Here is a 25187-nt window from a genome sequence, read left to right on the forward strand (position 1 = left end):
ACCAGCCATGGCCCACTTAGTGCAGCCACAAGTAAACTGGTGTAGAAATTGCTCTGATGGCTGTCAGAAACAAAATGCTTGAATTAAATGGATATTTAATCTCACCACTGAAGTAGAAACTGTGCTAGAGATTAAAGTTCTCAGGAGAGAGGCAAATGTTTCAGGGCTGTATCACTGGACACATGAGGAACTTTGTGCCACTGTTCTGAGTGCTGGTTCAGATGAGTAAATTTCCTACCATCTAATAGTTAATTTGGATCACTCTTGGATTAATTTCACTTTTAATCACCTTTGCTTTATTTAGTTACAGTATCTTTCAAAGCTTCAGGGAAATAAGGATGGATGTGGATATAGTTTTGCAGAATGAAAGCCATTTTGCACATTTTTGCTGCCATAGTAAATTGGTTATCAAACATAATAATTTCTTTAAGATTTGTTAAAATGTTATTCAAAGACTGATTCTTTGTGTGAGTGTTGTTCTAATTCTTCCAATTTCTTCCTGGCAGAGCTGTGGAATGCCAAAATCAATGACTTGAAGGACAAAGTAGAAAATATGTTTAATGAAAAATGTGGTATGTTTATTGATTCTTTATTACTGAGATGCCTTTCTTATGAACATGCAGTTAGATGAATGTATGAGAGGTGTTCATATGTTTATTCCAGAGGTCCTGCAATCCTTGTGTACCTTAGAGTTTCCCATCTGGGTTCATTCTCATGTGCTTGCAATCCAGTGTCACATTTCCACTTATTATTTGACTTGGGTTTGAAAATGGAGAAGTTGTAGTTGGATTACAATTTTTTAAATGAGCCACAGAGTGATTTCACACACTGGCACATCCTTTTGAGCTGTCATCTCTCTGCTTGTAAATGGACTTGGTATGACTCTGCATGACTGAAAACAGGCTGTGGGTGGTATCTGGAGAAATTGCTCCATTATATTCCAACACTTCTTCTAGTGCAGGCTGTTTGGAAACTAGTGACTTTGGGAAGTAAGAGTAAGGCTTCTCCTTACCCTTCTGAGTGTGGATTCTTGAACAAGAGCACAAATCTCACCTGTGCTTGGTGCTGTTCTCTAGAAGAGAGAGAGGCAGAATGCATTGCCTTCAACAAAGTATGTCTTGATTTGAAAAGCCAGGTGTCTGCTAAGGAAGGCAGGAACCTCCCTTGAAATGGAAAATGTAAAACCCCTCCCTCTGAATTATTATAATTTTGAATTATGGGGCTCTCAGGCAAAGATATGGGATTAGGAATAACAGTTCTTTACTAGGAAAACTCAAAATAAAAATGCAGTAATACAAAACAGCACTGGCAGAGTGAGAGCAGTCCCTGTCCCCTGTGTGTCAGGGGGTGGCACAGCCCCATCCCATGGGGGCTCAGCCCTCCTGCAGTGCCAGCTGTGGCTCTGCTGGAGCAGGGATCCTGCACAAGGGGGGAGTTTTCCTCTGCAGCTCCAGGGCTGCTGCAGATGGGCCTGGGCTCCCTCTGGCCATGCAGGGCAGCAGAAGCTGCTCCTCTGGCAATGCCCTGGGCAAAGGCTGCTGGGCTGTGCCAGGCTCCCATTGGATCCAGGTAGGAATGCTTGGCTCCTGCCCTGGGCAATGCAGCATCTCCCCATGGGATGCTGGAATTGGATCAGCCCTGCAGGGACACTCAGTGGCCATGGACAGCAGAGATCTCCTGCAGGGAGGATTGGCTGGGGGAGAGATCAAGAAAAAACTGCCCCAAGAACAGCAGAGAACTGCCCCAGCTCTGACACATGGGGACAGAACACACAGCCCCAGCCACATCTTGCATTTGCAGCCCAAGACAAAAGTGCCATACAGATAGGACAGTCATGCATGCAGACCAAGACAGTGGCATGAGCTGGATGCAAATCACAAATTTTCAGCAAATTATGGTGAGATTTACTGCAGCAGAATGAGTTAAGTTTGAAACTGTTCATTTTCTCCCTGCATACTCATAGCTGTCACCAAAAAAGGCAAAGCCTGCTGGTTTTACCTAATTGAGTATGGATGTGCCAACTACTCTATTCCATTTATAGCAGAGGTATTTCTATACATTCTATTTCTGTTCACATCAGTTGCCTCACTGTGCCTTATTGCTCTGGTGCATTTCAGGAGAAGCTCTGGGCCGCAGTGGGCCAGTGAAGGTGCCATATGCACTGTTTGATGCCTACCCTGAGGATTTCCACGTGGAAGGATTGCCTGAGGGGGTGCCCTTCCGCCAGCCTACCACCTTTGGGATTCCCAGACTAGAGAAGCTCCTGAGGAATAGATCTAAAATAAAATTTATTATTAAAAAGTAAGGCTCCCGTACGTCTTTGATAATCTGTTCTATGAGAATTGAAATGTAGACCGAAAAATGAAGTTGTGTTGCCAAGTTGCTAAATTACTCTATAAAATACACACTGGAATATTTTTCTTGAGGAAATGATCAGAAAGCTCTTGTGCAAGTGGAACAAGATAGAATAATCTCTTTGTTCTGACAGATTCTTAGACTTTGTTGTGAGAGAAAGAGCAAGTGCATATTTCTTATTCTATCACAATTATTACATCACTGGTTTAGTTCCTACTGCAAGGAGCACTTATGGGCTACTCATAAACTTTGCTGGTTGTGTATTGGGAGCTGAGGAGTGGAGATTATTTTAATGAGAGCTGTAAGAATTTTCTTTCTTTTTCCTAGAACAGGTTTAGATATTCCTGTGCCAGTGCAGAAACAGTGGCAAGAGAAATTACAAGGACAGATAGTGATAGAACAAGGGAGAATGGCTTTAAACTGACAGAGAGCAGGGTAAAATTAAATGTTTGGAAGGAATTTACACTGGGAGGGTGTTGCCCAGAGAAGTTGTGGCTGCCCCAGCCCTGGAAGTGTTCAAGGCCAGGTTGGATGGGGTTTTGAGCAACCTGGTCTTTAGAAAGTGTCCCTGCTCCTGGCAGGTGCAAGGTTTTAGGTTCTTTCCAACCCAAACCAGTCTTAGATTCTGTGATTCTGGGAAGTTATGGAGCCTCTCAGTCACTGCATTCTTGACTGTCTGTTTGGCTGAGAGGATATCACTTAGTTCCCATTTTAGAAAATGGGATTTTCTTTAATGTTGATGTTATATAATTCTATTATTGTATGTAAAAGGTTCAATCTGTTTGCAGGCCTGAGGTGTTTGAGGCAGCTATCAAAGGAAATTCTGGTAGAAGCTCCCAAGGTGAGTTTTGCAACTGCTTAACTTTCCAGATAAAGTTTATTTCAAGGGTTAAATATTAATTATGAGAGCAGCATAGTGTTAATACATTCCTGAAAGATTTATTCTACATTGCAGTTGCTTGGTTTGCTTGCTTGTTTGTTTGTTTTTAAGATGGGAAAAGCACCAGTTACAGTTTAAATATAGCTCTAACAAGGCAGTATTAATTTTTTGAAGTTATTCACAAATAATTGTGCCTTTAATGTATTCTTTACTACATTCCATCAAAATGTAGCCAGTAATGTAGGATTCAAGGAGTTATTCAGGTCTAGAGATAAATTATTTGCTCCTGGTATGTAGATCATCTAAATGACACAGGCACCAGAGACAGGAGTACAAATAGCCAGTAGGAAATTGTGTCAGGCAGGTAGGTCATGGAATAAATGCTCCCATTTTGAAACTGAAACTAGGTCCTCTTTGAAAACTTAGCCAATATTTGTTGTTTTGCAATATTTTCTTTATAGATGAGACTGAAGATTTTGAGCTCTCTATAAATGTTTTCTAAATTAATCCTCTTAGGAAAAAATAATTCCTCCAGTAATGCCAATACAGCAAGGACCACAAAAAACACAGTGAAAACAGCTGAAAGTGCTGAAGACCTAAACATTGTTAAAGTAACCATAAAAGGTGTGTATACTGCCTGGTTTCACATCATAATGCTTGTGCTTACATTCTTCATGATATCTGCTTAGTTTGATATTTTCCTACAGTCAGAAATACAAGTACAGTCAAGAAAGAACATAAGTTACCTTTTGGTTTTGCTGAGATGTTAAATATTATCTAACACTCATCAATATCTCATCAGTGACATCTCTAGAATATTCTTAGTCCAACCACCTGTTGAGAAGTATCCACATTTTTATGATGCAATAAATGAAATATTGACTTGCAGTTCTTGGCAACTTCCAGATGTCAGTACTGAACTGAATTGAATGACCTTGCAGGCTGAGCTGCTTTGTCTTAACACCAATTACTGCTTTTTTTGTTGCCTGCTATGGCCATCTACTGAATGATCACTTTGCTTTTACCTTTACATACCATTCTATGTTCCATAAGAAAATAAAATACAATTTGTTGGTTTAAATTACTTTACAAAATCATCTCCAGACATTTCTGGATTCATCCCTGGAAGTGTTCAGGGCCAGCTTGAGTGGGGCTTGGAGCAACCTGGTCTAGTGGAAGGTGTCCCTGCCCATGGCAGGGGTTTGGAACTGGATGATCTTTAAGGTCTCTTCCAAACCAAACCATTCTAGTATCCTCTAATTTCTTAGCAACCATCTATTTGTGTGTGTTTTTACAATTTGGTGTTACTACTAAAATGAGGAACAAACACAGTCCCTTTAGAAGCTCTTGAGTGTACCTGCTTTGAGTAAACATGCAGGAATAAACAAGCTTCAGGGGGGGAAATCTCTGCTTAATTCTCATCCTGTTCTCACAATTTCTTGCAGATGATGAAAATGAGCGACTGCCAAAAGCAGAAAATGCCAGACAATTGAGAGAGCAAGTAAATGATCTTTTTAGCCAGAAATTTGGTAATTGCTTCTTACTGCCCATTTTTATATAGGTGTGAATGCAATCAGTGTTGTTCATCCTGCAGTTAGTGAATGAATATTCACTCACAGTGAATTACATATATGGTTATTAAAATTTGAGAATTGTATATGAATGTTGTGCTTTGACTCCAAAAAGAATATTTTGTAAGTGATGTAGATAGTTTGGTGTTTTAAGCAAAGTCCTAAGGGTCTGGATTGCTTCATGGTTCTCCTTCCATTTTCCTTTTTTCTGTGTCAACATGGATGAAGTATTTATTTTGCTGGCAGTCCATGGTTCTTCTCAGGGCTTCATAATCCTGACCGCTTAATACTTGGGATTAGAGTAATTTTAAAAATTGAGTTTAACCTTTTGCTGTGTGTTGTTTTGTTTGGTTTTTTTACTTTGCATTGTACAGTAGCAGTGAGTTGGGTCTCCTAATCTGAAATTCCTTCACTTGTGCTGCATTGGATTGCTTTTCATACCATTGCAGGAAGGGTTTTTTTTTTCTCTTCATGCAGCTATCTCCTTTAATATCCTGTTCTGTAAGAGCAGAATCTGTGTTCTCCATAGGCTGAACTGTCAGAGTTGGGGCTGTCACTAATGCTCTCATGGTAATGTTCATGGTGGAATCCAGAACCTCATTTCTAACACTGTAATTGTTTCATTGTCAAGTGAATTTTCAGAGTTTCAGATCTGATAAAAAGCATTGGTTTAAATTTTGTTTCTTAATTATCTGAGGACTTTTTCTTCAGTGTAGTCATAAATACTGTGGGTTTGAAAATAAACATGACCTCTCTCACTTAGGTGAAGCCACTGGTATGAATTTTCCTGTGAAAGTTCCCTACAGAAAAATCACTAACAACCCTGGCTGTGTGTTGGTGGATGGATTGCCTCCAGGTGTGGCATTTAAAGCACCCAGTTATCTGGAACTCAGCTCAATGAGGAAGATTTTGGATTCAGCAGAGTTCATCAAGTTCACTGTCATTAAGTATGTAGTTGCCATTAATTAGATTATGAGTACAATCCCATAGCTGGAATAAATGTGAGAGAATAGAAATTGTAGTGCATCTTTAAATAGAGGTTGGCTCTTTTTGGATAACAATATATCAGGTCAAATGAAGCCCAGATGTTCCCAGCATGAATGAAGGAGGACATGTCCAATTTGGTATGACAAAAGGCATTTTACCAATACTGCATATTACAGCAAGCTATCTTTTGAGTTCAAATCTAATCATAATATGCTAAAAAGTCCTGTAGTTTTCTGGGCCTTGCTCTCCCAGTCATAATATCAAGTTTTGAAACAAGTCCAAAGCTCATTGGACTTGTATATTTTAAAATACAATATTGTTCAATTATAGTATAAGGGAATTTCATTTGTATCTGTATATCTCCATAGACACACACACACATATTCAATGTTAATTTGTATGCATTGAAGCAGAACAGATCAAACTTTGAATCATTCTAAGGAGGAGCTGAAAATATAAAATTGATCATTTTTTGCAACTTCTCAAATCACAGATGACTTCACAGGAGTTTAAAAGCTTACATTTCTCTTTAGAGAGAGAAATTTCTTAGATTTTACTAAGGAATCTGAGTTCTCACCCCTTCATCATGACATATTCTGACCAAAAGGACTTTGATGTGTTTTTGAATTGAACCCTGAAGAAGAGGTGATTCCTTGCCAAGTAGCAGTGACCAAGGGAAGGGTTTAGCTCTTCCATACCTGTTACTTTTCAAATCCTGGTTTTGAAGAACCAAAGTGCCCAAGAGCTGCTATTCCTTTGTTTTACTTGCCTTTCTTTTCATGTTTTAGCATGACCTGTGTTATAGAGGGTGTGGGGAGGTTACATTGGGAGCAATCACCATGTGGTACATTTCAGAATCAGTAATTTTTCTATTTTTTTCCAGGCCATTTCCAGGACTTGTGATTAACAATCGTGAGTATTTATGAGACACTGATGACAAATGCATTTTTTTAACCTACCAAGATTCATTTTCTACATTGTGTCTTAGTGGCAGAGGCCCCAAATTATTAAGGTCTCTGTATAATTTTGCCTGTGTATTTCTCATTAAGATTTCCTGACTAAACATGGATGAACAGTTAACTTGAGGGCAGGGGGATAAATTTACATTTAAACAGCACAAGATTAGCATTGGCTTGATATGAAAATGCAAGACTCTGATTTTGTATTTTTCAGCTGCAGAGTCCCAAAGAAATTTAGGATCCTGATTGAGCAGCACACTTACATGAGAGTTGCTGTGTTGTAGATTTAAATCCATCCCAGTAGCAGTTACTAAGAGCTTTCCAGTAGCTGCACAACCTTGTTCCAGTGAAAAATTCTGCATTCTGCTGAAACTATAACTTTTTAGAGAGGCAGACTGTAGTTAACTGAAGTGCTATGGCCAATTTGGCCCTCACAATGAAATTGTTTGGGGTAGTGGGAAGGAAAGGTATAGTGTTTTGGTTGCTAAAATAATTGTGGAATGGTATTTCCAGAGAATTTAGTTAGAAATGAAAGAATCCATTGAGCTGTTGTGAGTTCAGCATAAGTTGTCAATGTGTGTTGGGACTGGGGGAGCAGATTGGCCATGGACCACATGAGCTTTGGGCATTACCTGTGTCCACTAATTATGATCAAAATGATTATAATTATTTATATATACTATATATATATAATATTATATATACTGATGGATACCAAGGTGAATGAGTGACAGGCTCACTAATTATGATCAAAACGATCTTATACTGATGGATACCAAGGTGAACAAGTGACAGTCTCTGAGCCAACTGCTTATAAGTATTATTTCTAATATATTATTTATTATTTATTCTTCACCTAAAGAACATGTGGAAACTTAAGAGGAAAGTTTTGGTGCTTGCAGGCAAGACAAGAAATGTTTTTCCTGTAGCAGAAGGAATTGAGCTGCATCTCAGTCACAGTGTTAGTGACCTGTTCATGTGAGAAGTTTGAGGGTTTGCAGATTCAAAGGTTTTTCTTGTGTTGCATGTGAACCATTTCCATTGTGAAGTAAAACAATGATCATGTTTCATCTTAGAGCTGCTAGAAGAAGCTGAAGCACAAGCAGAATCACCAGCAGCAGCAGCAGCAGCCCCTACCACAGCAGTACTACCAGGTGATGCAGAGTGGGACACGGGTCCTTGCAGGAGGGTGGGGAATGGGGTTCTGCATCCTGGGAGATGTCATTAGCACTCATGTCCTGTGTGTCAGGGGTTCATGATGAGCCATTTCATTCTGAGAAATGAATAGCTGTTAACTTTCATAACTGTTAAACTTTAAATAACTTTATTAGCTGTCAAACATTAGTGGAAAGTGATTCTCCTTTCTTCAAGCTGTGTCATTGGTGTGTTCCTTGATTTGATTTTTACAGATGATGAGTGAGCTGGAAAGAAGGATTAGTGGGGGCAATGTGTACAGACAATTCAGCATCCATTTATTAATGTCTCCTTAACTCAGATGTGGGCATGTCTGCATGTACAGCCAACTGAAGTTTGCCTTCACAGCTGGCAGAGGGGTCTGGGTGGAGTTTGTGCCAAGCTCTGCAGCTCCTGCTGGACTGCATCTGGGACTGCACACACATCTCCTGGCTCAGTCTGAACAGAAAACTTAGCTTTGGGCTGTGAATTAACTAAAGGAAATGTGGTTGGGCAACTTCACTTTGATCCAATACAGCTTTTAAATGTCCATATACCTTTTAAAAATGTGTATGCTGAGTTGGTGTAATGTGGGGAAAACTTTTGCAATTGACTGAATGGATTATTACACAAAGGAGCTGGGAAACCAAGAGAAAACATCTGATAAACATTTTAATAGTAAGGGACACTTGTATGATGAAAATTATTAGAAAGGAAACTGCTGGTTCCTCTGTTTCCATGTGGAGGTGTGGGAGGGAGGAGATCAGCTGCTGGAGGTTTGGGAGCTTGCTGCAGTCTCTTGGTCCTTAACATCTGCAGTGTTAAAAAGGTTAAATGGTTTTCCCAGAACATGTTCATCTACAATCCATGCAGAGATTGTAGAAAACTCAGCATGGAATTAAAGCATACTGGTCCTTTATTATGCACCTTCCCACTGTGCCCCAAAGTACACACACTTGCCATCACAGACAATGCTTAGGGGAAGTGGTGACTCTCTCTTTAAGCTGTTCCAAATTTGGTGTATTCTGTGCAAATGCACATTGTGCTGTTCTGGGTCTTGGTGATATGTCAGCCACAGTGAGCCATTCCTAGAAGAGAAAGTGTTACATGGTTAAATGTAATAAATGTTTGGGGATATTTTCTATTTTGTTGCAGACTATAGAAAGCTACACAAATTTATCTCAGGCAGAGATATGAGTCTGATTGTTTTAAGAAAAATGAGTTGCTTTTTTGACTGAAAACTTGATTTCCCTAATCTGATTCATCTTGTTGAAAATATATTGATATTCATTTGACTGTATTTTTTTTCATTTAAGAGCCAGCTGAACCAAGCCAGATAGAAGTATCTCTAGGAGGTAAGTGTTTGTCTTCAGTTACTATCAGGAAATATTTTTAAGTAATGCTGAACAAAGTTGCATCTGTTTTTAAAGTCAGGTCAGTCAAAATCAAGCAGAGCTCTTTTACTGGTTCCTGGCACATTTCTTCATTTCTAGTAATGCCATGCTGCATCATGTGAAGAATACTTAGCAGCAAAAATTACTATTGTAATAATTGTACAAAGGAGTCTAGGAATTCTTTGTGGCTGGTGAGTCTTGCTCTGAGGCTCTGAGTGACTTCATATCCTGAATGATGCATCTTGTTATTCAGGGCAGGAGCTTCCACAAGTGATGCAAGTGAGTGCTTGCCATCATCAGGAACTCTGAATGCCACATTGGCTTGGATACACTGTGTTGGGGGCAAGGGAGTGGGGAATTGTTGTTCTTCTAGCACTTAAACTCTGGAAAACATCCAACTTTCCTATTGTCCAAGAATATACTTGAACTGTGTCCTTTTCAGCTAGAATCACAGACTCATTTAGTCTGGAGAAGCCTTCTAAAAGCATCATCATTACATTACAGTGGAAATGGTAATTTTCACAGAATCAGATTGCTGTGAATATAATTTTATTTATTATTATTAGAAATGGTAATTTTCACAGAATCAGATTGCTGTGAATATAATTTTATTTATTATTATTAGTTTAAAAAGATAATGAATGCTTTTCATGTTTTTATAAATTTGACTTAAGTAAAACAGTAACAAAATTGGTGGGGAAGTTCTACTTTTTTAATTCACTACTACTTTTTTAACAGATAACACAGAAACAGAAGAAGAGTTTCAAATAAAGCAAGATCCAGACCTGACCTAGACCTCATCAATACTGGGTAAGAGAATTTAGTGTTTCTTGAAGTCAACACCTATCAAGGAATAATATTTTTATATTTTTGGCTGGGGGAAGGAGAGATGAAGTATAATACTGAATGTCAGAAAGTGCCAGTACTTTAGTTCTGAATTATTTTATGTGACTCAGTTCTCACATAGAAGATTCAGGTGCTTTGCACTTTCTTATCCAAACACAATATGAAGCACACTGTGTTCAAATTTGTGAGGAACTCCTAGAAAAATACAGCCTAAAATGTGTGATGGTAATCACATATCTCAGAAGCAGAGCAAGTGAAAGCTGAGGGAATTCAGTGTTTATGTAAAGCTCTGACATGGTTGTGTGAAAAAGCATTATTATTCTTGGTAATGCACATACATTTCCAAATTGTAATTGAGCAGGAAAGCTCTTGCCTATGATTGTCTGAGTATTGTCTCAGTATTGTCTGAGCTTGGGACACTCAGTAAAACTATTAACTGTCATGACAAACCAACCTCCTTTAAGAGTTTTTTTTCTTTACTTATCATAAATTAAACTTTTGTAAATTAAACTAGGCTTTTCATAATGCCCAAATGTCCAGATCTTTCTCTTACTCTGTTTTTAACGTCACTTGTTCCTAAAAATTACATTTTTGTGGTGGTGGAGAGCAATGTTAGCTATGCTATCACATCACCAAATCTAAAATGCTGACCCACATGGTCTGGAGTCTCTGTGCTTCATACAAAGAAAATGGTAGTGCTTCTTCCCATTTCAGTTTTTTGATAATGCTGAGCCCCAGTTTTTTCCTCGTTAGGCAGCATTTGATACTTCAGCAATTTGGTTTGATTGGTGTAAAGTTAAATGAAGCATTGGCTGGGGGAGCCTGGAGCCTGTGGGTTTCATTCCTGGCACCAGCTGAGTTTTTGGAGCCAAGGGACAGCCTTGGTACAGCATGAACACAGCCCAGGAGAATGGAATGATGTGGTGGAAAGCTGCAGGAACTGCCAAACCAGCATCCCAGCTGTGCCCTGAGCACTGCAGGACAGCAGTGGTGCTCTTATTCAATCACCTCTGTGTGGGAGGTATTTGTCATAAAACTGAATGTGGCAGGATAAAATGTACTAAAAGAAGAGCTTTGATTTGTCATGGGACACACTGCAGGCAGTGAGAAATAATAAATCATCTCACTTGTGACCTTTAATTGACAAAAATGTTGTCTGAGCAATGGCTGCACAATTTGATGCGGCAGTAGTTCAGAGTTTTGGATGCTTTAGGCCATCCACTGAATTGATCCTAAAATAAATATTTGTTCTGAATTCTGACAAGAGACTGCTAGAGCACACATTTCATCTCATATTTATTGAGAGCAATATTCAGTTCCTGCATGTTTGCTGAATCTATGTCACAATAGGACACAAAATAAATGACACTCACACGCTGAGGTGTCCAAGGCAGAAAAGGCACGGTTATTACCAGACCTTGATATTTATAGAATTCCAAAAGTGACCATGGATTGGAGGATGAAATTGCCACCTCTCCAAACACACTGGTTAAACCAACAGCCCATCAATTCTCTCCTCCAGAAAGGAATGGAAAACAATCATTATTTACATGAAAAGTGTGTGAGAAACTCCATTACAAAAATGTAAACATCAGAAGGCTTAGAAGAACTTTGTAAGAACAGGGTGACAAATCTAGGCCTAAAGAACTGGAAAAAAGAATACAAACTGCTCATAGTTGTAATAAGGCACAAGACTTCAATGAAATTAACTGAATTTTTTCATTTCTCTTACCCAGTCAGAAGCTGCCTGTTCTGAGAAGAGCCTGCTCGGCCTGTCTAGAGCTGTGTAATATAACTGTATAAGAGAAGTATCTTCTATACAAACTCTTTTGTACTATTATATAGAAATGTCTACTTTTTCAGCAGTTCTGTGAATTGACCTAATAATGACTGTAGATTTGGATTGTATGAGTTTACTTTGGAATATATTTTAAGGACTAAATTCGATGCAGCAATGCTGGGGAGATGGCAGGGATTAAAATCAACAGGGACATAGCTCAGGCTGTATACATTTTCCAATAAAGCTGAATTTCACTGTACCTGAATGCATCCTAACTTTTGTAATGAAAAAATTCCTGCAAAGAGTTTCATTTGTTTACTTTGGAGGAAAAAACCCTCTACATTAATTTTCTGCCATTACTTTAATGTCTCATTGGACAACAATATCTGTATATTTGAATTAATTTTTCCTATTATATCTATCATAATTAATATGTTTTTCCTAAATAAAAGATAAAATTATCTACTTGATGGTTAGTGTGCATTAATGAGGTAGACTGTGAAATGGTCAATATTCCAGTGTGTGGATTAGGAACCAACTGAAATGAAACCCCATCACAGTTTGTTCTGTTAATTCAAAGTAGTAAGTCCATGTTCCATCAGAGTATCACACAGCTTACATATGATGGCTTTGGTCTTACAGCCCTGCCATGGGCTGTACTTGTGTGGAGTTCTGTGAGAGTTTTTCTGCTGAAGGCTGTGGGGGATGCACTTCTCTTCATCTAGAACTGGTTATGGAAACATGCTACAACTTCCTCTAAGCCCTATTATGTCAACAACTCAAGAATATTCTGTGAATACAACAATTAAATTAAGTCCCCTGTGGTCCTGGTTATGTGCCACAACATATAAAAACATCTCTTTTTTTCTAATTTAACAAACCATAGGAGATGTACAGTTCTGGCTAGATGATAATCTCTAAAAATGCAGATTATTTGCGAAGGTTTCTCTTTTACTGGCATGGATTTGAGATGATTGCATTATGCACAAATGGTAAGTGATGTTCCCTGATGAAGAAATAAAGACCTTTCTGATGTTTTTCAAGACTGCTCATGCAGTTCTGTCTTTTACAGCAAATCAAGTCCTAGCAGTAATTCTGTAGGCAGGTAGAGCATGTTTGCAGCATGGCTGTGTCCTGCCAGCAGAGAAGTAAGGTCCAGTCATGCTGTTGAGACTGCAATCCAGCTCTGGGTGGGTGATGTGATTGGATCTTTAAGGAAAATTCTGAAGCCTTAAATTCAATTGAGTGCAGTGTCTGTTGCATGGGAGCAATCTGAAATTCAGCAGGTAAATTCAGAGCAGCACATTTCTGTCATTCTGGAGATAAGGGAGACCCTACAGGACATCTGCATGTGTTTCACAACATGCAGATCTGGGTGTTCCCACTTGAATCCTGGGACCTGGTGATGTCAGCAGGGGCAGGGTTAGCTCCATGCTGAGGCATTTTGAAAAAGCTCATCCTGCTCCTACCTTCCTTCTCTCCAGATAGGAGCTGGTGGTGACTGCTGCCATGCTGCCTTCCTGCCTCAGCAGACAGCATTCCCAGCCCATGGCATGAGCCCTCTGCTGTACCTTACATGTGAACTCAGCCACGTGGGCACTGTCCATGTTATAACCACCAGCACATTTACCTCCTGCTCACTTTGTCACAGACACATTTTATGGAAAATCCTTTCCTTAGGATTTTTCCTCCTGAGAAGCTGAGAGGCCTCAGGGACAAAATGTAACCAATGGTTATCTGCTGCTGTGGAATGCAACAGGTGCATCTGGGATTGGGCTCATGTGGTTGTTTCTAATTAATGGCCAATCACAGCCCAGCTGGCTCGGACTCTCTGTCCCAGACACAAGCTTTTGTTATGATTCTTTCTTTTTCTATCCTTAGCCAGCCTTCTGAAGAAATCCTTTCTTCTATTCTTTTAGTATAGTTTTAATATAATGTATATCATAAAATAATAAATCAACCTTCTGAAACATGGAGTCAGATCCTCATCTCTTCCCTCATCCTCAGACCCCTGTGAGCACGGTCACACACTTGAACAGACATGCTGAGCCAGTGAACCTCCAGCAGTAGTTCAGGACCAGGTTCCACACTTGCTTCTGGACATGTTTAGAATGGGGAACTGACATAATGCAGCTTTCCCCAGGTTTCAGCTGGCCTGACTTCCCCTTCTGAAAAAGCAGGATGGTTCATCCCTTCTTTACTCACAGCCCTCTTTAGGAGGCACCTTCAGCACAGCTGCCTGCCCAGCTCTCTGGTGCTGGTGGAGTTCTTACTGCTCACTCAAAATGAGGGCAGTGTCACAGCAAAGGAACTGGGAAAATAAATAATTCCAGGCTATTGCCTTGCTAAGTGTGTAACAACAGAGTGGCTCTACTGAAACTCTGTATGCAGGAGCTGAATGAAAAATGAAGTGAAAGTGGTTGCAGTGGTGTTGCTGAAAGGACTGGAGTCTGTGGTGGACACTGGCCAGCAGCATGTCCATCAATCAGGGACTGGCCCTGCTGGACATCTGGCAGCTTTCAGCAGCTTCTCACAGAAGCCACCTCCAGAGCCCCCCTGCTACCAAATACCAGACTGCAAAACCAAAAGAACTTGTCTTGTTCAGATGGGATGCTCCTCTTCCGAGAATTTTCTTCTAAAATCTTGCTTCACATGTATTAGACATGTGAGACATTTGATGGAAGGCTCAGCAGTGTCTCACACAGAGTTACAGGTGGTGTTTCACTGTGCACTAATCCTTCACGGACAGTGGCATCTAAAACCTCTCATTTCTCACATCACAGGATGAGGAAACGGGAAGTAACAAGTGAATTGAGTGGTTTCCAGAAATGTACTGTCTGTAATGCAGTTTTAAATTTAGTACAAACAATTGTAATTATGAAATTAGCTGTTATGACAAAGTTTATGGTGTTCTGCATAAGCAGCAGTTATCTGGTGACTAACAGAGCAGAATCCAAACAGCCCTGGATGGATCTTTTTTAACATTTGTGGTTGTGTAATATGCAAGGGACTTCCCTTGCATACAGGGAAGTCCCCCTGTTAAAATAATAAGAAACCAAAAGTAAATGACCATTTACTATGGCACAGCTGCAAGTACCACAGCCAGGTTCCAGGGGAGGGCTACAGTTAGTATTTGATGTTTCTAATGCAGCCAGAGCAAGCTTTTGTCTTTACAAGCTGACAAGGGCATGGGGCTGGTCCTGTGCCAGGGCTTGGTGCTGCTGGTCAGTGGGGAGAGCCCCTGTCAGCTCTGCTGTGCTTTGGGGCTGCTGCCTGTGCCTGAGGGTCTCTGCTCCTGGCTGAGTGTGGGCTGGCTTTGCTCTAACACCCAGCTCGGGTGTGAGATGGCCACCTGGGGACATTGGCTGCTCTGGGCACAGGTTTCCAGAGGGGATGGAGCTGAGTGTTTGCAGCTGGCTGGAGCTGGGCTCCTCCAAGGATCCTGTGGAGAGCAGGGCCTGCCCCTGTCAGGCACTGCCCAGCTCTGGTGCCACTGTCATTGAGGGTGCCCTTGGTGGGGACAAAAACACTCCTGGGTACGCCTTTGCTTGCAAGCAGTGTGGAATTGATCTCTGCAGCTCTCACATCCCTTCAGGTCTTGCTGCTCAGGGCTGAGGATGGAGAAGGAGGAGTGCATGAATGCAGCTGGTGCACTGGCATTTCAGAACAGCTCAGCAGGGACTCTCCTGCTCTCCCAGCAGGACACAGGGCTCTGTCTCCAGCCCACTCTGGGGTTTCCGTGTGCCCAGGGTCCCCTCCCATTCAGCCCTGTGCCCAGGTAAGGTGGTGAGCAGGGCTGGGACTGACTCAGGTCCTCGGGGGCTCCTCAAGGGAACCTTTTGGTGGCAGATTTTGAAGAAGCTGCAAGTGACTGAAAGGAAATGGTGATGCAAGGGGAGGGCCTCTTGCACACTGAGCCTGTGGCTGCCCCATCCTGGCTGTGCTGTGCCCCAGATTCCCCAGGTGCCATTCCCACACACACACGAGTCAGTGCTGCCATTCCTGGGGCTCAGGGAGTGCATTACGTGCTGCATTCAGCCATTCCAGCTCTGACAGAGAGGGTGAATGTGCCTCTGGCTGTCATATCCGAGGCACCTGTCCCTGACCCTCTGCTGCAGTACCCTGAGCCAGCATGGGGCAGCATCAGCAGCCAGAGGAGTCCTTTGGATAGCAGGGCAGCCAGCCTGGCCCTCAGCCTTCACTGCCCTCTGATGCCAGAGGTGCCTCCAGGTTATCCCCGAGGCCTCCCAGCTCACTCCTCCCCAGAGCCACTGCAGGGGCTGGGCTGGGCAGCACCGGCTCAGTACAAACCACAGCGGCTGAACAATTGCGGGTGCGATTGCAGCGGCAGTTCCGCTTCCCCAGGGCTTTAACAGAGAGCAGAGCTGAGCCAGGGCAGAGGGGAGGGGACTCAGAGCTGAGCCAGGGCAGAGGGGAGGGGAGAGCGCCCAGCCGGGCAGGAGCAGGTCCGGAGCAGAGCCCTGCGGGCAGGAGCAGCAATGGGGGACGCCTTCATCCGGCACATCGAACTGCTGGGCTACGAGAAAAGGTTTTTCCCCAGCCAGCACTATGTGAGTACTCAGCAGCGTTCTGGCATGTGAGGACTGAGGACTGGCCAGGGTTTTTACAAATTTTCTAAGGTAAATGTGACTGAGAGCCTAAATGCTTCCTGTTAAGGGGGTCATGGCTGATAACATGAGCTGCAGGCAGTCAGACACTAAACTGTCCTGAACACACGAGACTTCAGGCACCTCCTTTGCAAGCCATTGGCTACTTTGCAGTCCTGGAAAGGGCTTTTTCCTCTTTGTTTCCCACCCACCTGCATGTTTCTGTCCCCTCTCCATCCGTTCCAACTCCCCGAGTGCCCAGTTTATTTGCTTGCAATGCAGAGCTATTTGTATTGGGGTGGTGGAAGGAAAACCAATTTTATCTGAAACTGGACCATCCCCAGGGTTCCCTGGGCACAGTGGGGAGTGGTGTCCCACTTGCCTGCAAATCTGCAGCCTCTGCTTTGCTCCTCAGGTCTACATGTTCCTGGTGAAGTGGAATGACCTCTCCGAAAAGGTCGTCTACCGCCGCTTCACTGAGATATATGAGTTCCACGTGAGTCCTCCTAGGACACATGGGCTTGGGGTGGGGAAAAAGGAGGGTGAATGCATCTGAAATTACCTCAAAGCAAACCTGGTTCAAAAGAGGCTCCCGGGCCGAGTTCTTTGATCTCTTTTGAAGACGGGAGCCACTGGCTCTGTGTCCATGGGCACGCAGTGCTGAGGTGTGGGATCCAGCCAGGACATGGCAGTGGCAGCAGGGTGAGCACCAGGAAAGGAGTCAAGCCAGGGGCAGAGGAGTGGGTGTCACAGCGTGTTCCCCTGGTGCCATCCTCACTGTTGTGCCTGGCTCTGCTCTGCAGAAAGCGCTGAAGGAGATGTTCCCCATTGAATCCGGGGACATCAACATAGAGAACCGGATCATCCCGCACTTGCCAGGTGAGGGGCAAGCTCTGTGGCTGGGGGGTGAATAGAAATTGCAGCTAGCTGGGAAATTCCCTGGTGGCTTGAGCTGTGCTGGCTGCCTCCCAGACAGGTGGGTGGTGCAGTATTTCCTGTACACCAGGCTTGAAATCAAAACCCCAGAAAGATGTGAGCAGTGGCAGTGGTTCTTGCCAACACTCAGCAGCCCTGCAGGCCCCGTCCTTGCTCTCTGAAGGCAGCCCAGAGGCACGTCCAGAAGAATCAGCTGTGACCCCTTTGACTCCTGGCTGGTGCAAGGTGTCTGGCTTTGGGGAGGCTGAACTGAGTGGAGCTGGGCTGAGCCCTCTGTTGGTGACACCATCACTGGTGTTGGCTTAATGCCCTTGTGGCAACACAGATACTTTGTAAGAGGAAGCAATGCAATGTGTCTTCAATGACAGAGAATGAACTCCTGATCCAAACAGCTGATGTTTTGTCTCTAAGCAAGGTGCATGTCAGAAAACTTCCCCATTTTATTGAATTTCCTGCTTTAAAGGAAGCAGAAGGGAGTCTGAAAAAGAGCTGCAGTTGTGGTCAGCCTCTCTGGAGGAGGAGCAAGCCTGCACCACGCAGTGTGGGTGCCAGTCTGGGGGGGCTCCATGGCAGCTGGACTAACACCAACCACCATGATGGGCCTCTTCCATCACCCTGCTCCCCACCGTGCTGGGGCTGGTCAAAGCATCCTTATTCCATTTGGGGAACTGAGAGCACTGGGGAGCAGACAGGTGTTAGAGTGCTGGGGGGAGCATGGGGTGCCACTGACCACACAGAAGGATCTCCCATCATGCGGTTCAACACTGCTTGGGGTCGGGATTGCCAGCAATATTTTAGAGCTCTGGAGTCAAGAACACCATAACCAGTGGGGTGGGAGGATAAATATGTCTCCTCTGACTGCAGGCTGGTCCCCTGAGCCCCTCTTGGTACCCTGCATCTGCTTTATTTGTGGCCAGCAGTTGGGCTTAGTCTGAACACACATGTAGGAATTACCCTAAAACTGAAATAGGGTCAAACAGGATCATTGCTGGGCTTGCAAGGGCTGTGCTCCCACAAAGCTTCACCTTATTGGCACAATGCAGCCATGCAGCACCTTGGGGCGAGACCCACATTTTTGCAGGCAAAATTAATGATTCAGAGCAGTGTGCTTGGAAAAGTACTAAAAACAAGGCATTCTGTCTGCTTTTTCTGAGCCCCTTTTCCTCTCCCCCAGCCCCAAAGTGGTTTGATGGGCAGCGCTCAACTGAGAACAGGCAGGGCACACTGGCTGAGTACTGCTACACTCTGGTGAACCTGCCCCACAAGATCTCCCGGTGCCTGCACGTGGTCAACTTCTTCAAGGTCCGTCATGATGACATGAACCCTGTCACAGACAGCCAGTGAGTCCTGCTGCCTGCTGTTTTGAGGGAAATCCTGCTTTCCTGGCCTTGGATGCTGGCAGTAGCCTGCAGGGAGGGTGCTGATGGGGAGGGCTGGTTGGCATTGAGCTGCCTTTGCTCTGACCTGTCTAGGATCAAGAAGCCTGAGGTGTTCCTCCTGCCAAAGGATTCCAAGAAAAACCCCACTGGTAAGAGGTCTCAGAGGGCTGCAAGTGGCTGCCTCAGCAGTAGCAAAGCCTGCTGGAGAGAGAGGTTGTCATTCCATGGCAGATTCCCTCACTAAGAACATGGGTGCTATACCAGAGCTGCAGCTGTGGTGAAGCCAAATCCTTGGGGGGGAATAAATCATTGTCCTGAAATCCAACTGATTTGGGGCTGAAAGAGGCTGGGAGGGCACTTTGGGCTGTCCTGGGGCTGCTTTTGGCCTGCCTGAAGCAGGGTGTTTCTGGGCTGGGGTCTGGAGGAGGGAACATGTGTCCCTTCTCTCATGCAGACATCACGGGCCCCATTGTCCTGCAAACGTACCGAGCCATCGCTGACTATGAGAAGAACTCCACATCTGAGATGGCTCTCAAGGCTGGGGACATGGTGGATGTTGTGGAGAAGAGTGAGAATGGTATGTGTCCATGCCCCTGGAGAGCCCCTGAGGGCCAGCCCAGCCCCTGCCACAATTTCAGCAGGAATGAGTACTGCCCTTGCATCCAAACACAGCATGTGAGCTGTGGCAGAGAAGGCTGAGGGAGAGGGGCAGTTCTAGGAACCTGTGCAACATCCTGGCCATGCCTCAGCCTGTGAGGCTTCCTGCCCAGCAGGAGCAGAATGAACTGGTCAACTTCTCTGGTTGCACCATGTCAACAGAGATTGGCCCCAGCACTGTCCCTTTGGTCCAGGACACAGAGATGCCTGCACCTGCCCTGGCCAGGACAGACCTGGTGCCAGTCCCCACAACACTCTCTGCCCTTGCCCATGGTTGCTTTCTTTGCAGGCTGGTGGTTTTGTCAGCTGAAGAATAAACGAGGCTGGGTACCTGCTGCCTATCTGGAGCCACTGGATGGTCCTGATGAGTCTGAAGAACAGGAGCCTAACTATGCAGGTAAAATATTGGGGTGACCATGGTGGGTGTGTGTGTCAGAGCAGAGCCTGCTGCAGCTCTCCACTGTGATGGCTCACTGCAAAGCTGGGCAATTCAGACTGAGCAGGATCACTGAGCAGGGAGATGCTGCTGTAGGAACTGCCAGGAGGGACAAATCTCATGGCTTGGTGCCTCAGTGTCAACCTTGGGAGCTTCCCATGACCTGGAACAGCCTTAGATTTGTGTTTTGGCTGATCTTTACTCAGTGGCCATGCTGAGCTGTCTGAGGTGCTGGGTTAGCAGAACAGCACGGTGCAGCATCCAAATCAGACACAGGCATTCACAGTGCTTCACCTCTGTGCTGTCCTTACCAGGGCCTGGCCCTGCTCCCTGTCCCCTGCACTGCCCTGCCATGACAGCAGGGCTTTATCACGAGGAGCAGAGGAAGGATCCTGCAGACTTGTGCCAATTGCTCAACAGGCTTCAGCTTTGAGGGTTTCACAACACTGGAAAAGGCTCTTTTAGCACAACACTTCCTTCTGCCTTATTTCACCACCTGAATTCTGAGCACACTTTTGAGCAGAGATAGGAGTGCTTCCTCTGCTTGCACCCAAGAGTTTCTTTCTGGAGAGATGGTGAAGGGGCTGGGATGACCCATGGGCAATGACAAGACTGGGGAAAGTCTGAATCCAAACTTGAAGCACCCTGAGTCTTGCCTAAAATGTAGGGTGCCTCCCCTGGTGCCTCCTGAGTGGCTGGGGAGGTTCAGCCCCATCCCTGAGGTGCCAGCACATGATCCACCATCCCCATTTCGTGTGCAGGTGAAGCGTACGTGGTCCAGAAAAGCTACACTGCTGTGGAAGAGGATGAGCTGACCCTCAAGGAGGGTGATACCATTGAAGTCATCCACAAGCTCCTTGATGGCTGGTGGGTCATCAGGTGAGAGGTGCCATGAAGAGCTCAGGCAAGCAGCACTCAGGGAGAGGGAAGGGACATCCATGGTGCTCCCATCAGGGCTCTGAAGGCCTTGGTGTCAATGGTGCCACTGCCCAGCACTTCCTTTGGCAGGGCTGCTCCTCAGAGTCTGTTCTTTGCTAAATATTAAACATTTCAGCTGGAAATTCCTCTCCTGAGGGCTTCAGAAATATCCAAGAAGGAGGCAGATGGAAAAAACCCATGTATCTGTTATTTTGCCTCTAATTCTTCTGGCACATTTTGCTTTGCAAAACCTCAACTTTCATCCCAGCTGCAAAGAACATTCGAGGTAACACGGCACCAGCAAGGGACAGGCCTGAACCATGACTCATGGAATGTCCTGAGTTGGAAGAGTTCAAGGCCAAGCTTGGCCAAGGATGGAGCTTGGAATAACCTATTCTAGGGCAAGGTGTCCCTGCCTGTGGCAGGGGGTTGGAATGAGGTCCTTTTAAGGTCCCTTCTAACCAAACCATTCTGGAACTCTGTGACCACCTACAAGAATGATCAAATCTCTCTTCTGGACTGAGGAGGTGGTTGCAGAGCTACGACTGCAAGTGATGTTGCTTTGTGTTGCACTGCAGGAAGGATGAAACCACAGGTTATTACCCCTCCATGTACCTGCAGAAAGCTGGGGAGGTGAACACCTCTGCGAAGAGTGAGCTGAGGAACCGGGGTGCTCCTCCACGGAGGTAGGAGAAGCTCTGTGCAGAGGGCAGAAGAACATCTCCCTCTTCCCTGAGGGAGATGAGATTAAACCAGACAGGGTGTTGTGGTGTCACCTGCTTGCCCTGTCAGTAAGGAACTGCCTGGAGAAATGTAAGCAGGGCACAGACAGAGCAGGGCTGTCCTCCCACCAGCTCTGTGCTCCCCAGCTAGCACAGGCATTGCTGATGCAGGGCTCCAAGATCCTTGCTCCAACAGCTCCACACATCAGGTGTATTTCTCCTTGTCCTTCTGCAAAGTTTCTTTTCTGGGCTAATCTTGTTTAATTTTCAAATTAGCTGTTTTCTTACTTCCTAAGTGTGTGCACTGAATCTTTCAGAGGCAAGGAGAGATTTGACTAAATGAAGCTGCCAAGTGGCCTAATCTAATGGGAGGATTTGAGCTAATGCAAGGGATTTTATTTTGATTAAAAAGATAAAAAGCACAAATATCTCATGAATTCCAGTGCAAAGAGAATGGCTAAAAAGGGCAGAATTTGCTGCTATCTCTTTTTTCTGCAAGATGACATGTCAGGCCTGCTATGAAATCTCTCCAAATCCAGTTTTGCTGGAGCACGGATTGAGTGTGAGACAGTGTAAAATGGTCCAGATCCACCTATCTGGCCACAGAGATGTTTGCTGGTAGCCTTGGGGGAGATGAGGTGGCCTGTTCCAAGGACAGGCCTTGTCCCCCTGCCATTGTCACTGCTGCCTCCGTGGCACTGGCAGCCAGGCCAAGCCCTGTTGTGAATGTGGTGACCTGTTAAGGGCAAGAGCTTTGCTCTGGGATATGGGAGATGTGCTCACACCAGGAAGGGGCTGAAGGCAGAGAGGCACATTTCTTTGAGAAGAGCAGGAGGATGATGCCATGGGGTGGACATCAGGAGCCACCTCACTCCTGCCATGGTACTGAAGACAGAGCAGGGGCCCCTGTCTGCCTGCCCAGGGACGGTCCCCAGTGCTGGGGTTTCCCCTGCAGCAGCCCCAGGCTGCTCAGCCTTTCACTTCTCTCAGTAGTTTCTCTCCTGTGGGTTGAACACTGCACATTTGGGTGCACACTGACACATGCCCCCTACTCCAGTCCCCTGTATCTCACCCTTGAGCCTTGGGGAGCCATGCCAAGCCCCACACCAGGGACCTGAACTTTATGGCTGGGATAGGTGCTGTATGTTCATTCATCAAAGAGCTATAGATAATTTCTGGGGCTTTCTTGGATAACCCTTATGCCCATCTCATCCTTCCAGTCTTCTATCCAATCTTCCTCACCAATCCCTACCATTACTTTCCAGACTTGTGCTCAGGGTTGACCCTTCAGTGTTTGCTTGCAGAGCACCATGCAGCTGCCTCTGCACACATCGTAGATTGTGGCTGGCATCCAGCAGGCAGAAGCCAAAAGCAGAAATTGGGGTTTGGGTGAAGCAGAGGAGGAAGTGTGGGGAAAGGAGGTGTGCGGTGTGAGAGCTGCCAGCATGAAGACTGAAAGTTTTGTTTCTCACTCCTTGCAGATCCACCATCCGAAATGTGAAGAGCATCCACAAGCAGGGCCGGAAGCAAATCAGCCAGGAGACCTACAGGAGGAACAGCAAGAAGTACATCCAGAACCAGCGGAGAATGCGGGGAAATTCCCAGAACAAGGCCAATGTCATCAGTAAGTCTCAATGGAACTGGAATCCTGCAGCATGGCCCATGCCCCCCACCAGTGCTGGCAGCTGGAGCAGGATGGCACACTGAGCTCACAGCATGCCCATCAGCCCTTTTCCCATGGGGAATGCCTGTGCAGGGAGCTGTTTCTTTCAAGGAGTTTTTGTACCCCTGGCTATAGCTCAGACAGAGCAGGATATGGTCCTGCAAGGAGGTCAGCCCACATTTGGGATCAGTGCTTTCCTTTGTGCACCCAACCTCCCCCATGCTGCTATTACCACTGCAATTGCCATGCATGTTAGCTGTCAGCAGAGCCCCCAGAAGGAAGTGTTACATGAAGAATCATAGAATTATAGAATTAGGTTTTGGTAGGAAGAGACCTTAAAGATCAATTCATTCAAAGCTTCCACTTGATCAGGTTGCTTCAAGCCTCATCCAACCTAGCCTTGAACAATTCCAGGCACAAGGCAGCACAGTTGCTTTGGGCAACCTGTGCCCTACTACCTTCACAGTAGAGGATTTTTTCCTAATATTTAATCTAACCCTGGCCTCTGACAGTGTGAAGCCACTTCCCCTTGTCCCACCAGTTCAGGCCCTTGTAAAAGGCATCTCTTCATGAAGGTGAGAGGCAGTCATTGATGTATATCCTACAGATCTGCTAGTCCCCATGCAGTATCTGTGACCTTCCTTGAGCTAAAGATGGGCAGACCTCATGCAGACCTAAAGACAGGCTTTCCCTGAGCACAGCTCCCAGCTGAGCACTGGTGGGCACATCCTGACACCATGACCTACAGGCAGACCCATACATGCAGCAGGGACAGGAGGAGAGGCAGGAGCTTTGGTGGCCATGATGTAGGAGGCTGCTGAATGTTTGTGAGGGTGGTGTGTGTGTGTGTGTGGTGCAGAGCTCTGACCCATCTGTACATCTTTTTTACTTGCAGTTGAGAAAAATGAGCCAGAGGACAACAAGCCCAAGGCTCAACCTGCTGTTCCTCCCCGTCCCAGCAAGGACCTCATCCTGAACCGCTGCACTGAGAGCACATGGAGGAAGATCCTGTGAGGATCCTTGAGCCCCCACACCAGCCACCCAAAGCTTCATCTCCTCCAGCTCCTGTGCAGCCAGGGCTCGGAGCTGGAGCAGGGATCCAGGTGGTTCTGGCAGCCACCACAGGCCAGGGAGGCTGTGGCCATATCAGCCCAGCCCAGTGCCCATCCTCATCCTCCACCTCAGCCAGCCCAAGGTGTCCTGATAGCACTTTGAGGAGGGACCAGCCCTGCTCTACCAGCTCCTTACAGGCACCAAGTCCTCATCTCTACATGCCCTTCTATTCCCTCTTTGTATTTTGAATTATTTTTGTGGTTTTCATCAATAAAGGAGAGACACTTGATAGACCCTGAGGAGCAGTGTGGGCATGGTGGCAGGAAAGGTGTTCCTCCTGTTATAAATAAGAAGCTTGACTAGGCCAATATTCAAGCAGCAATCAATTTATTAATTAATATGGTAAAGTATGAGCAATACAGCGCTGGGTACAGTGGGGGAAGTTTTCCCTCCCACTGCACACCAATAGTTGAGGCTTACAGGTATTTATAGGGGTACTTATCAGCTTTCTCAGCAGTTTCTATTCCCAATTTTTACATCACAGCTCTATACACTATTGTGATTTAGTTTTTCTCAGGATGTATCCCAAAAGGAGTATCCCCAGATGGTGATGGTCCAGTTTCCAAAAGAAGAAAGACAAATCCCATCTGGTGAAGTCCAGCTCCCCAGATGTGGGTCCAACTTTTAATTGCAAGGACTATAAATCTCACAACAGTGATGTCTGGCTTCCCTTGGTCGAAACTATAAATCTTTGAGTTGATATTCATCTTCCTTTCTCAAGCTGCTTTTCTCTGTTAAGACATGAGATAAGCATGTTTCCTTTATATATATTCCAAAGCTATAGTTTCAAGGATACAAGCAATATTCTAAA

The 25187-nt window shown here is 45.0% G+C and overlaps 2 protein-coding genes across 8 annotated transcripts in view; both read left to right on the forward strand.

Annotated features, from left to right (window-relative positions):
- GTF2I (general transcription factor IIi) overlaps positions 1 to 12410 on the forward strand; it is a 72893-nt gene extending 60483 nt beyond the window's left edge. For 5 of the 6 annotated variants that reach the window (XM_077188557.1, XM_054646931.2, XM_077188560.1 and 2 more), the window contains exons 37-47: positions 507 to 572; positions 2118 to 2301; positions 3144 to 3196; positions 3752 to 3859; positions 4681 to 4764; positions 5570 to 5753; positions 6677 to 6705; positions 7829 to 7906; positions 9242 to 9280; positions 10058 to 10129; positions 11902 to 12410. In XM_077188557.1, the coding sequence (XP_077044672.1) occupies positions 507 to 572; positions 2118 to 2301; positions 3144 to 3196; positions 3752 to 3859; positions 4681 to 4764; positions 5570 to 5753; positions 6677 to 6705; positions 7829 to 7906; positions 9242 to 9280; positions 10058 to 10113 (881 nt within the window). In that variant the 3' untranslated portion in view covers positions 10114 to 10129; positions 11902 to 12410. Of the gene's footprint in view, positions 1 to 506; positions 573 to 2117; positions 2302 to 3143; positions 3197 to 3696; positions 3860 to 4680; positions 4765 to 5569; positions 5754 to 6676; positions 6706 to 7828; positions 7907 to 9241; positions 9281 to 10057; positions 10130 to 11901 lie in introns of those variants that run through there. The other variant, XM_077188562.1, reaches the window with a different exon arrangement.
- A 149-nt stretch (positions 12411 to 12559) lies between these two features.
- On the forward strand, positions 12560 to 24615 carry NCF1 (neutrophil cytosolic factor 1). Of its 2 annotated transcripts, none has more exons than XM_077188563.1 (11): positions 12560 to 16585; positions 16968 to 17048; positions 17356 to 17431; positions 18663 to 18828; positions 18961 to 19016; positions 19322 to 19444; positions 19814 to 19921; positions 20722 to 20839; positions 21457 to 21564; positions 23082 to 23224; positions 24159 to 24615. In XM_077188563.1, exons 2-11 carry the CDS (start codon positions 16974 to 16976, stop codon positions 24275 to 24277), a joined length of 1092 nt encoding a protein of 363 aa, XP_077044678.1. In that variant the 5' UTR covers positions 12560 to 16585; positions 16968 to 16973; the 3' UTR covers positions 24278 to 24615. The 2 variants fall into 2 exon arrangements, with proteins under 2 accessions (XP_077044678.1, XP_054503010.1); XM_054647035.2 differs by having other exon boundaries at positions 12560 to 16516.
- The last annotated feature ends 572 nt before the right edge of the window (positions 24616 to 25187 follow it).

Source organism: Agelaius phoeniceus, chromosome 20 (genome assembly GCF_051311805.1).
Source record: "Agelaius phoeniceus isolate bAgePho1 chromosome 20, bAgePho1.hap1, whole genome shotgun sequence".
Lineage (NCBI taxonomy): Eukaryota > Metazoa > Chordata > Aves > Passeriformes > Icteridae > Agelaius > Agelaius phoeniceus.

What these genes read in the sequence shown, in the direction of transcription:
- NCF1 (XM_054647035.2), top strand. Translation starts at nt 16,445, where the DNA reads ATGGGGGACGCCTTCATCCGGCACATCGAACTGCTGGGCTACGAGAAA. An exon ending in GATCATCCCGCACTTGCCAG is followed by an intron (nt 17,432 to 18,662) that starts GTGAGGGGCAAG and finishes CCTCTCCCCCAG; the next exon opens with CCCCAAAGTGGTTTGATGGG. An exon ending in CGGGGTGCTCCTCCACGGAG is followed by an intron (nt 21,565 to 23,081) that starts GTAGGAGAAGCT and finishes CACTCCTTGCAG; the next exon opens with ATCCACCATCCGAAATGTGA.